Here is a 12,433-nt window from a genome sequence, read left to right as displayed (position 1 = left end):
GCGAGTGCCAGCCGTCCCGTGTGGACTGATCCCGTCTCCTGGTGCCCCTTCCGGACTCGAGGGTCGCGTGGGCCCTGGGAGCCCGGAGCTGTGCGGCTCCACCCAGAGGGAGGCGGCGCCTTGTACGGGACTGAGTCACTAACATGGCTCTCTGTCCCCACCGTCCCCTTTGTCTCTTTTTTCTCTTTGTACCCAGGGAAGATTTAGGATTCAGATTCATATCCGAACAGGTCAGCCACCACCCCCCCATCAGCGCTTTTCACTCAGAAGGCCTCAGTCAGGACTTCCTGTTTCACGGCTCCATCTACCCGAAGCTGAGGTTCTGGGGGAAGAGCGTGGAGGCGGAGCCCCGGGGCACCATCACGCTGGAGCTCCTTGGGTGAGCGGGCCGGGGGCCGCCCGGGAGGCTGGGGCACTGCTGTGCGGGCAGGGGACCCCCGCAAGCGGGAGGCTCTTTCCCCCGGGAGGCGGGCCCCGCCTTCCCTGCCGAGGCCGCAGCCTCCCCACGGCAGGGCGTCCTCGAGTGAGGCCCCCTGGGCTGCTGGCGGGGCCGCGGCGACCCGGAGGGACTCCTCCCACAGTTGCTGCTGGGACTGCCCGTCCCTCCCCCTGGGCCTTCACATCTCCAGCGTCTGGTCGAGTCGTCGTGTTGGTGGCGTACCAAACTTGGCAGATGAGAGCCAGCGCTGTTTGCTCCTACAGTTTCTGGGGGCTGGGCCTCGGGAGCCATGCGGGGTGGTTGTGGCTCAGGGTCCCAGGAGGCTGCACTCAGGACGTCAGGCCCTGGGCTAGGCTGTGTCCTGAAGATGGCTGGGTGGGCATGACCTTCCGCTCACATCCGTGGCACTTGGCAAGGGCCTTACTGCTTCCCTGCCTAGTGGCCTCCCGTGGGGCTGCTCACAACATGGCACTAGCATCCCTCAGAGCCAGGGACCTGAGGCGGGGAGGCACCACCAGGATGGAAGCCACAGTGTCTTATGACCTGATCTCAGGACCTCCTGCCGCACACTTGTGCTATTGGCCACACAGACCAACTGCGGTCGACGTGGGAGGGGCCGATGGAGGGTTTGGACTCCAGGAGGTGAGGGACATCAGGGGCCGTCTTTTAAGCCTTGGTGCTCCCCCGTCCGTGCTGACCAGACACCTCAGAGCATGACCCACATCCCCAGGAACTGCCTGCCCGTTGCGCCCACCCAGGCCCTGGCACGCAGCCGGGTCTCAGGCGGGAGCCTCACAGAGTGCGGCCTGCCACAGTGAAGCATCCAATGTGATTTTTGCTTCTTGTGCGTCCAGCCTGGCTGGGTGCAGAGCGTACCACAAGGAGCCGGAGGGGCACTGTCTCCCCAGCACACGTCCGGTGCCTCCCGGGGCTGGCGAGGGCACCGGGCCCAAGGGCTGGCCCTGTGTGGGAACTGGCCTGTTTCCAGCGGTCGTGGCTTTCTCGGGGCCAGGCCTCACTGATTCGTGCATTTAGGTTCCACCTGGGAACTGAAGGCGTTCCAGACATTTGCTGAGAAACGCTTGGCACTGAGCTGATTTTTGCCCTGAATTGTGGCTCTTGGTGCAGCCTCCTTCAAGACAGGCCTGGTGATCTGCTCGCTTCACATTTGTGGGGTTTCCTTCCTCGTCGGGTGAGGCCCTGCAGGGAGGGTGAGGAGTAAAAGGGAAGTTGTGTGGAGGTTGTTCTGCGCTGCAGAGCGCGCCCCAGCTTTCCTGCCCACCTCGGCCCATGGCCGCCGGGCCTGCACTCTGCCCGTTTGCTGAAGTTGCCTCTCCGTTGACAGCATCAGAGGGAAGCCACTCTTTCAGTCTTTTATCACTTATTAACTTGTCTTGACATTAAGTGGAAAGCTTTGTTGATACAAAGGGAAGAAGAAATAAATTTCAAACAAATGCTAAGCAACCAGCCACTGATTGAGGGACTTCAAAGGATACCCAGCTGTGCAGCAGGTTGTGGTGGCCGGGCTTGTGTCTGGTCCCCAGCTGTGCAGTAGGTCTGTGGTGGCCGGGCTGGGCGTGTCTGGTTCCGCAGTGGGTCATGGTCGCTGGGCTGGGCGTGTCTGGTTTGCATGTAAGCCACACAGCATCTTTGCTGCATCTGATTTGCTTGCTTTCTGGCGTCTTTCGCAGACATAATGAGGCCTACACTTGGACGAACCCCACCTGCTGCGTCCACAATGTGATTATTGGGAAGCTGTGGATAGAGCAGTATGGCACGGTGGAGATTTTAAACCACAGGTAACAGGCCTGGTTGTCATGTAATAATAAAAAATGGGAGGCGATGGGCGAGGCAAACCGCAGCGTCCAGGGTGCCTGCCAGGTAATTGAGGACACGTTTCACCCTGCACTCTGTGAGCGTTTGCTGTGCACCGCCCCACCCCTTGCTGGCCTCCACGCACCCCCTGGGCAGGCGGGGCCCACTTCCTGGCCCCTCGTGCTCCTTGGCGTCCGGGCAGGCCTCACTCGCAGGGAGACCCAGGCCTGATGGGGGCTGGACCCGGTTCTGGTCAGCATCAGTGCCCCGGGTTGATGTGAGTTTTGTTTCAGCCCCAGTTGCTGACTGACTTTGGTATTTTAAACACTACAGTTGAGATTGCAAGATGTGAAAACAGCGCCCACCCTTAAGTCCTGCCCATCCCCAGCTGTGGAGTCTTATTCCTGGAACTTCATTGAGATATAATTTGCATATCCTAAATCCACCCATTTAAAGTGGGCAGTTAACTGATTTTTAATAAATTCACGCAATTGTGCAGCCCTGAGCACAAGGCGGCTTGAGGGCCCCCCCCTGCCGACAGCCTCTCCCCAGGGCCCCAGCCCCAGGTGGCCTCCCGCGTGCCCTCACCTCGTTCACCCCGCCCGCCGCCATCTTGTGTCCCTGCAGGACTGGAGATAAGTGTGTGCTTCACTTCCGGCCGTGCGGACTGTTTGGAAAAGAGCTTCACAAGGTGGAGGGGCACATTCAAGACAAAAAGTAGGTCCCCGTCCACACTCGTTCCCTCGCGTTCACGTGGCCTGCCGGCTGGGTGTAGCCACAGGGGTGTCTGCTCTCAGTGGGGACAGTCGGGACTTTCTGTTTCAAGAAGACTTCCCCCTGCTGAGCCTACGAGGGGGTAAAGGATAAGTGCCAAGTGTCATTTCTAAGGGGTGAGTGACTGCAGTTTCCAAGCAGAACTGAGGTTTCAAAGTCGTGGCCATGCGTTCCTTTCTGTCTGCCAGGAGCACCCACTGCCCGGGCTCAGGCAAGGCTCACAGGGCAGCTGCGTGGGTGTCATTTGCACGCAACTGGGTCATTCCAGTCTGTACATTAGGGACTTTTAAAGCTTACATGAGCAGAAAAATGGTCTGTAGTTTTTAACAGTTTTTTTTATCTTTTAACCCCCTTGGGTACCTTATGTTTTGGGTCTCAAATTTCTTTTCTTTCAAAGGGAATTTGTACCTTATCATGACAAGAAGTCCCTTCCAGCTCCCAAAAGCTATACGTCCCCATTAGAAAGAAGTTCCCAGCACAGGACAGTGGGAGCGTGGCTCCCATCCCTTCCCACTGGGGCCTGGAGATTCACCTGTTCAAACCTGTAAGATACCTTTAGGCCTAAGATGCTGACCGCTTTGCCCACTGAAGTAAGTTAGAATGGGTGTGTGGGCTGCACAGGGCAGCAGCCCTGTCCCTGAGGAGGGCCCTGCCAGCAGGTGAGGGGGGACCCAGGGGCACCGTGCGCAGCTGTCCGCAGGCCGGGCTGGGGGCGGGGCCAAGCCGCACCGCCTGGGCCCCTGCACGGTGACCAGCCCTCAGGGAGCCCTCCAGGCGAGCCTCCTGGACGCCGCGGGGCTGGCAGAGCAGCGCGCTGGGAGCCTGTGGCCACTGTGTGCCGTCCCCGCAGGAGGATGCCAAGAAAGGAAGAAAATGTGCGACACTTGGCGTCACTGGCTGGGAACCGGGCAGAGGGCTCTGGTGGCTGATGCGGAAAGAATCCCGGAGGTGTTAGCGAATGAAAGAGGCAGGCGGGTCATGACTCTGGTCTGGTGGTGGTTGTGGTGATGAAGCCCCCAGTGTCAGCTGACGGGGGCTGCTCACAGTTCCAGGGAAGGCCCGAAGGAGGCAGCGCAGGGCAGTTCGGTAGGTCCAGAGAAGGTGACCACACGGGCACACTGGGCTCAAGCTAGACGAACACTCACTCTCTCTGCCCCTTTTTGTCCCCACAGCCCAGGTCTGCCCTTTGAGGTTTTAGGCTTTCATCATTTCTGCTTTGCTTGTTGGCAATACAAATAGTCTCGAATGACTTGAGTAGAGACCCTAAAATGCACGTTTTCATCTTCACATTTATGTCCAGAGTTTCCCTAAAGTTCCTAAGAAGACAAACCGGAGCAGGAATTTATTCCATGGTCAGAATCAAGGTGCTGTATGTTACTATGAGTTTTTTTTGCAATTGTTCACTTGGTTTTAAACAATCCCTTTGACGACAGCAAAAAGAAGCTCTTTATGATCTACGGCAAATGGACGGAGTGCTTGTGGGGCATAGAGCCGGCGGCGTATGAGTCCTTCAGGAAGCAGGAGAGGCGGGGCGAGCACCTGAAGAAGGCAAAGCCGGTAGGTGCTGCTCCCCGGCAGGCGCCCCGCGAGGAGTGCCAATAGCTCAGCGGCGGCCTGGACTCCCAGCGCTGCTAGGGACGGGCACCGGGACGTCGGTGCCCTCCCAGGCCCCAGCTGGAAGGGCAGTGTGAGAAAGTCTCTGTTGTCCCTCTGGGTCTGCTTGGTGGGGGGTTTATCTGCATGCCTAGCACAGGGGCTGCTGTCAGGAAGCACAGGGCAGGGTTTCCTGGTGGCGCAGTGTCTGCCCCCTACACCAGCCTGGCACAGTTGGAGTACACCTCCATTTCTTTCTGGAAACCCCTTGTTCTGGGTACATCTAATAAATCTGTCTTCCTGCACCTTGTTAGCTTGAAACTATTAAAAAATCAAGCAAATGTCACTTCTGTGTTTTTAGTTCTGAGTACCAGAAAAGATGTTCAATAGCTGGAAAGTGTGCCCGGGGCTGTGCAGTTACTCTGAAGAAACCGGAAGTTGCCCTTCACGGGGGTTCTGGTCTTCTAGACACTGAATCAGAATGTGCCAGCCCTGAGGGGCTCCGTATTCTCTTAGCAAAAGTCTGCGACCTCTGCTAGGGTTTCCGGTGTCTCTGCAGTGTGGCGTTCTGTGTGTGCTGTTGGACATCTTCTCTGGTAATGCTCTTTTACTTCAAAAAAGTAAACGTCCATTGAAAGGCCAGCTGGGAATGTTAACTCCACTCGGTGATGTCTTTTAATGAGTCAGCTCAGCTTTCCCCTGGGCGACCGAGACAGGGGAGAGGCCTGTGGTGCTCACCCTGAGCTGCCTTTGTTTGGCTTCTGTACCGAACTGCCCGTCCCGCCGGCAGTAGGGAGCCCTGTCACAGAGTCAGGTAGGGGGACCACGGCCGGCTTTGCCTTGTCGTAAGTGTCCTCTGGAGCAGCTGCATGAAGAACCGCGTTCTTTTTCTCCAGGTCCCACTGATTTTGAAAACTAAATGTAGCAGTTTCTCTTCATTAAGATGTGATTTCCAGTTGGGGTTTAGTCTAGAAATGCAAAATACCATGAAATCACCTGGGATGAACCACCTTTTGTTGAGGGCAGAATGACAGCATGTGGGAAAGTCTCCTCATCTGAGAAGCACACCCTTTGGGAGGTCAGCTCAGAAAAAGCTTCTTTTAGGTGTTGCCCATCAGACTGTGGTCAGACTCAGCGGAGCTCCGTGTCTGTTGTGTGTGCTTCTCCCAAGAGGAGAGCCGTGTCCTCTGCTGACTTCCCGACCTCTTGGGGACCCAGCTCAGGGAGCCCCTAAGAGAACATGGGCACCTAGAGGCAGGGGGCCACCCCTCAGCTTGCCCTGAGGGACAGGCAGCCACAGACTGGGAGAGGAGCCTGTTCTCCTTCACTGAGAGGCCATCTCACTCTGCCCGGGAGCTGTGCTCAGTGCGGGCGCAGCTCCGAGAGTAGCTCGGCCACGGGCTGACCTGCCTGGGGTTCTGTTTCAGGACGATGGCACCGAGAAGGCTGATGGCCACGTGGTGGATGCCATGCCTGAGGTTCAAGACACTGTGCAGGTCATTCCGGGCAGCAAGCTGCTCTGGAGAGTCAACACCCGGCCTCCCAACTCTGCTCAGGTCCGTGCTCCCCGCCCCTGACTCCCAGCCCTCTGCAAGTCCCACCTCTCTGTGCATCCATCCTGGCCAGATCCCTCGGCTGTCCCCTGGCCCCTCATCCATGCCACCTCAGCCTGCTGTCCCAGCAGATGGAGGGGCCCGCCGCCACCTGACCAGACTGAGCCTCTGAGGGCTTCAGGCCCACGCAGAGTGACATCCCAGCCCTGACCTCCACCTGGCCTGCTCTGCAGCAAAGGCAGTGCCCTGTCGACATGACACGTTCACACTCATGTGTTTGTGCACACAGCACGGAACACAGCTGCCGCTGGGTGCCCCCCTGCACACCCTCACAGGTCTGTGCCGACTGCAGCCTGCTCACAGGGACTTCCACACCAGGCTGGAGGGGTCATTTTTCTGACTTGTCAATTCTGATGCTTAAATGCAATTTGATACTTTCAAAAAGTGCACTTATAGTTTGTATTAATATAATAAGCTTATTACATATATAAACGTGTAATATAAAAATAATTATATAATAACATGTAACCATTGGTTTTAATATTGTGAATTATATATTTATATATGACATAAACAACACATATAACACTGTGTTGTCATGCCCTATAAACATACCAGAGCATGTGTGAAAGGGGACAGAACACCCTCCTAGAGGCCCATTGCCTCCACACAGCCTGTTACAATTTTAGCAGAGTGTGAAATAGTCTAATGAATAGACAGCTTACATTTTTCAGGGAATTCCTTTTAAAATAACACTTGTGTGTCTCCAGCCTTTGTTCAGTAAGCCTCCATGAGTCCCCCTGCCTGCCAGGCCCTGGGTGGGCTGGGTCCCAGGAGCAGGGCTGGAGGACAGGGCGGGTGAGGGCTCCCCGCCCCCACTGGCCTGCCTGTGTGTCAGGAGGTGCTGGGGACAAACCAGCATGGCTGGGGGGGGCTGGTCTCAGTGCTGCAGAGGGAGGATGGTGGGCCACCGTGGGAGCTGAGGCAGGTGTGGGCAAGCCACTCAGGCAGAGCACCCAGGGGTGGCTGGCACGAGGGCCCTGGGAGTGAGGGTAGAGGGGCGATGGGCTGGGCCAGGAGCCCCTGACATGGGGTGCCCTGGAGGCCTTTGAGCACTGGGGACCCAGTGGGCCCCTCTGGCTGCTTGTGGAGACAAACCACAGGAGGGGCAGGAGCAGAAATGGGAGGCAGGTAGGCGGCGAGTACAGAGGTCCGGCGAGGCAGTGGGCTGGCTGCAGATGGAGGCTCTCAGACCTCCTGGGGCGCTGAGGGGACGGCTATGCAAGTCAGGGGTCCAGAGGAGGGTCAGGCACCCTGAGAAGGGAGAGGGCCCAGGACTAGGCCCTGGGCTGCACCTGTGGGGTCAGGGGAGGTGGAGTCCCCAGGGGAGACTGAGGCTGCACAAGTGCATCTCGGCGGGAAGGAGCCCCTGCGCTGGGCGGCCCTGATGAACTCTCCGGTGAGCGGGTGATGCGGGGTTTGGAAGGAATGCCTGGCTTCAGAACTGACCCGCACACAGAGAAGAGGGCCACGGAGTGACGGTCCTGTGCCTGCTCCTCCAGATGTATAACTTCACCAGCTTCACTGTCAGCCTCAATGAGCTGCAGGACGGCATGGAGGCGGTCCTGGCGCCCACAGACTGCCGCCTGCGCCCTGACATCCGAGGCATGGAGAACGGCGACATGGGTGCGTGCCTAGTGGTGGGGGGCCTAGCGTGGGTGCCCGCCGGCTGGAGGGCTGGGTGCTGCTCTGGGTGGCTGGGGACTGGCACAGGGGCAATGCCAGCTCCTCTGATTAAACAAGCTGTTGGGCTCCCAGAATGGCGCTTCCCAAGGTTGCCGCGGTGAAAGAGCTTTTCACAAATTTCTAGCCTGTTGCAGACCAATCCTTTCATAAATACAATAAAATTTACTAAGAAAACAAAATGAAAGAATGAGTGCAGAATACAGGCCCCGATTTTTATTATTGGCTTCGACAGACAGTGCTGTTACAGTTCACACACCGAACATGTTTGTTGAGAGTCTGTGTCCAGCCAGGTGTGCACAGTGGGTGAGAGTGTGGCACACCAGGGCACTGTCCTCTTGCCCGCTCACTCACGGCTCTAGGGGTCAGCTCAGCACCACAGCTGCTCACCGATGTCTGCCCATGGTGAGTCTTGCTTCAGTAGCTGGTGTTCAGTGAAGAACCCACTCAGGGCAGCGCTGCAGGCAGGGTGGGGCACCCCAGCCCCACACACACCTGCAGGGGCACCTCAGTGCGGGAGCCACCTGCGCCCACCCGGCAGGTCGGGCAGGAACACCGTGTGTCTTTTGCCAACGGCTGGTGGGTGTGCACACGCCCTGGGGGCCGCCCTGCCCGCCCTGGAGCCGGTTCCCCTTCCAGAGCGCATGCCCCCGCCCCTGCCTCAGGCGCCTGGTGGTGGGCAGCCGGCCTGGCACTTGTGCCCGGGTCTGACAGGCACGGTTTTCCGCGAAGTGTGGCCGTGGCCCTGGGGCTGCCGCCCCACCTCACTGCCCTGTGCGGCCCCTAGATCTGGCGAGCCAGGAGAAGGAGCGACTGGAGGAGAAGCAGAGAGAGGCCCGGCGGGAGCGCGCCCGCAGCGAGGCCGAGTGGCGGACGAGGTGAGGTGCCGTGGGGGCGGGCGGGCCATCAGCGTGACCTCTGGTGACTTTGATGCCACTGATGTTTTTAAAATCAGGTGTGGGTGCTTGGGCTTCCAATTCTACTTCATGTCGTGCCTTTTTTTAGTAGTTTGATATTTGGAATTGGCTTCTTCTGGAAAAAGACAGCTGGAAAGTAACCAGCCTTTGTTGACGTTCTAAAGTGGCCCATTTGAAGAATATGTTGTGAAAGTAATGATATTTTGTTAAATACTTTATGGTCCCCCAAAATTCACTCTGTGGCAAACTGCAAGCGTCCGTGGCTGTCTTCATGTCACAGCGTGCCACGCCGCCATCACTGTGCCAAGGATGCCTGCAGTGGCCCCGCGCTGGAGCTGGGAGCTGGCGGGTAGCAGCCGCTGCCACCCGGCGAGGCTGCCGGAAGCGGGGTGGGATGCCACCCATCTCCTCTCTGCCCCGAATCTCTCCTCCTTCCCCGCTGACCCAACAAAAGGCACTGCTGTCACTGAGGGAGGCGTGGGCGCTGCCCCTTCCCGTGCGAGGCACAGGCGCTGTTCAGGGCACAGTGGCGGAGTGAAAACGTGACTGGCACCTCTCCACTGAGTTGTCACCTGGGCTGCAGGGCCGGGGCCTGTTTGGATGTGACGCCGCCTCGTCAGGGACGCAGCCCTGAGCCCGAGGGCAGGCGGAGGGCAGCACCCGCAGCCAGCGTCTCCTGACTGCCTCTCTGTGTTGCAGGTGGTTCCGCCCAGGCAGTAACCCGCACACCGGGACGCCCGACTGGTTGTACACAGGGTGTTACTTTGAGCGGGATTTCTCAGGCTGCCCAGATATCTACTGAGGGACAGGAGTGGCCCCGGGACCTGGACACTGAAAGGCTGGACTCCGTCAAGTGGCCGCTCCGAGCCTGGCCATGCCAGAAGCCAGCTTTTCCACCAACCGTGTTCGTGGAGCCAGCGGCATCCCTGGTCTAGGATTCAATTCTGATTAACGTTTGATTGCCAAACATTTTACTACTGTTGCAGCCTCTTCATACAGCTTCACATGGGTCATCATGTTCTCATCAAGGTTTGGAAAGGAATCGTCTTTACAACTCCCTTTTATGGGGTGAAAATAAGTGGGGGCTTGGTTAGCTGACAGCGCCCTCTTAATTATAAAATTTATGACTACAGGAAGCAGTAGGAAGGGGTTTGTTTTCCTCCTTACCATGCAGTGGCCGGGGTGTCAGAGGTAAAGGAGGGATCTTGAAAATAATCCTGCAAAGCGCTTCACACGGGCCAGGAACTTCCCGAACCGCGGTGGTGCCCAAGGGAAGATCTGTAAAGCAGCATATTGAATGAAATGAAAAGTTGTCAGATTCTGTATTTTTTACCACTCTTCAATAATGTAAAGATTAATTTTAAAATATTTAAGTTAAACTACTTGAATAGTAATTTGCTGAATAGCAAGGTATGCATTGATCATGAAATATATACTGTCCAAAGTGAAGCTTCACCACGGCGACCGAGGGTGGCCAGGGCAGTGAGGGTCGCTGGCAGAGCCGAGTCCCCAGACTGCTGCCAACCTTGGGGGCTCAGGCCTGACAGGAGCTCCCGTCTGGCCACGTCTGCTCCTCTTGTCACCAGGCTTCACTGTCACTGGGGCCACACCCGTGTCACAAAGTGAGTCATTTCTTAACACATTTCACCTGTGTCCACAGCACTCCTGTGTTTGTTTTTCCCAGCACGCTTGTTTATAATGTAAATGAATCGCAGCTGATGTGCACTGGGGAAGGGTCAGAAGCACAGTCTAGTTACAGTGGTGTAATTAAAGTCATTTAACAAAAGCAGGCATACGTGCATGTTAGCACACGTCCTTATCAAGTGACTGCTCTCTCTCTGTAGGTATGTCAACACCGTAGATCACGGTAGAGCTGTTTGAACGGAAGACAGGCTGCTGGACACACGCATGCACACACACAGTTGTATGGATGGAGGGTTCTCACGCGTGCATACATGCACACATGCACTTAAAGGAGTGGCAGGTTCTCAGTGAGAGTTGTTTGTCACTGTGTCCAGGCTCAGAACCACATTTGTAATTAAAGCACTTTTAAAAGCGAATACTGGTTCTGTGGGCTTGATTTTGTGGCTTGGAAACTGGAAGCTGTGGTGTTGAAGTTGAGTGCAGGGTCTGCTTGACAGGGACCCACACGGAGCCACTGGCTACATGCAGAGGCATCTGAGGATTTACTATTTTGACATTATTTCAGAGAGATTTTGAAGTATTGGGTCGTTAAGATGGGGAACCCCTGGCAGAGGGCCGCGCACGTTACCAGCACCCCCTCCAGGGAGGAGGCAAGCGGAAAGCTTGGGGGAGGAGCTAGGATGCATTTAGGCCGCTGTGTTCAGGGCAGGCTGCAGGCTCTCGGGGACCGCGTTTCCTGCCGCCTCCAGAGCTGTGCCGACAAGGCTGGCCTCGCTCAGTCCTCCCTGGAGGCCAGGTGTCCGTGGCCCGCTCCGCACAGCGGCGGCCCCACAGCTGATTCCTGTGCAAGTCACTCCAGCTCAGGAACCGAAGAAGAAGGGGTGAGGCCGCGGCCCCGAGGCACAGCGCGTCTGCGGGCTGGCCGTTTTGCTCAGTGTGCTGCTGCTCACGTGCCCAGCCTTCCTGTGGCCACACCGGTGTGGTGTGCCTGTGGCATGAGGGCCCAGGTGCTTTGTGATCTTGGAACTCAGAGTGTCCCTGCGGAGTGAAAAGTAGGGCATGCTCCCCAAGAACCACACGTTTTGGTCTGCTCCCCATGCAGTTAGGGGTCAGGTACGCGTCCAGAGCCAGTGAGCATTTATCCAGAGCCACTGGAGATTTGCCGAGGACAGCCCGGAGTATGTTTTGTATAAAGCGCACATTAGTGTTACGGGGCACACGGATGCTGGTTCAGTATGTCTCCTAAGCTGCCTCGTACTGGGAATGAAGTCGTGCCTCGGTGGCGCGACTGGTGTGGGCCTGTCCCAGAAGTGCCGGGGCATCACCTGGGTGTGACTTCCCGTCCTGAGGTAGTGGAGATGCAGGCTGCCCCAAGGGCCAGAACCCTCCAAAACGCTGCCTGTAAAGGGAGTAAATGGAACCCATTTCACAGACGCCCCACGCTCTTAGCAGACTGTTGAAGCCCCACAACGAGATACAAGGGCAGGAAGTGGCCTGGGAGGGCAGGGCCACAGGTGTTCTTGCCACTGTCCCCCTCGGGACTCTGTCTCCAAGGCTCGTGATGCTTGTGCTCGTGGAAGGAACCGCCTGCTCATCTGCGGACATGTCGATCTGCAGCAGGGAAGCACACGTCAGACCCCTTGGCCTGGCACCTGGGGAAGAACCAGGTGTGGCCCTGAGGCCTCCGGGAGCCACAGCCAGGGGCCCGGCTGACACCCTGCCCCTGGTCCCGTGCGCTTGGAGCTGTCCAGCTGGGAAGCCACATACTGCACATGTGGGGGACATGCCATCTGTTCCCTGGTCCTCATCGGAACACAAGGTCAGGAAATCGGGGCAGGATGGGAAATGCCAGGAGGATCCCTGAGAGGCAGCCCCCCGGGCAGCCCCAGCTGTGAGCCCCCTGTCAGGACACCCGTCCTCTGGGAAAACGTTCCCTGACCGAGATTGTGATTCAC

At 57.4% G+C, this 12,433-nt stretch overlaps 1 protein-coding gene across 3 annotated transcripts in view; it reads left to right on the top strand.

Moving 5' to 3' along the window:
- Positions 1–10,894, top strand: part of OSBPL2 (oxysterol binding protein like 2) — a 45,638-nt gene extending 34,744 nt beyond the window's left edge. For all 3 annotated transcript variants that reach the window (XM_037006406.2, XM_073236370.1, XM_037006409.2), the window contains exons 7-14: positions 197–379; positions 2,131–2,238; positions 2,882–2,971; positions 4,462–4,585; positions 6,049–6,177; positions 7,737–7,860; positions 8,705–8,795; positions 9,534–10,894. In XM_037006406.2, coding sequence (XP_036862301.2) covers positions 197–379; positions 2,131–2,238; positions 2,882–2,971; positions 4,462–4,585; positions 6,049–6,177; positions 7,737–7,860; positions 8,705–8,795; positions 9,534–9,636 — 952 coding nt within the window. In that variant the 3' untranslated portion in view covers positions 9,637–10,894. The remainder of the gene's footprint in view (positions 1–196; positions 380–2,130; positions 2,239–2,881; positions 2,972–4,461; positions 4,586–6,048; positions 6,178–7,736; positions 7,861–8,704; positions 8,796–9,533) is intronic.
- Positions 10,895–12,433: the final 1,539 nt, after the last annotated feature.

This window comes from Manis javanica, chromosome 5 (genome assembly GCF_040802235.1).
Source record: "Manis javanica isolate MJ-LG chromosome 5, MJ_LKY, whole genome shotgun sequence".
Taxonomy (NCBI): domain Eukaryota; kingdom Metazoa; phylum Chordata; class Mammalia; order Pholidota; family Manidae; genus Manis; species Manis javanica.
This window is presented reverse-complemented; position numbering and strand designations above follow the sequence as displayed.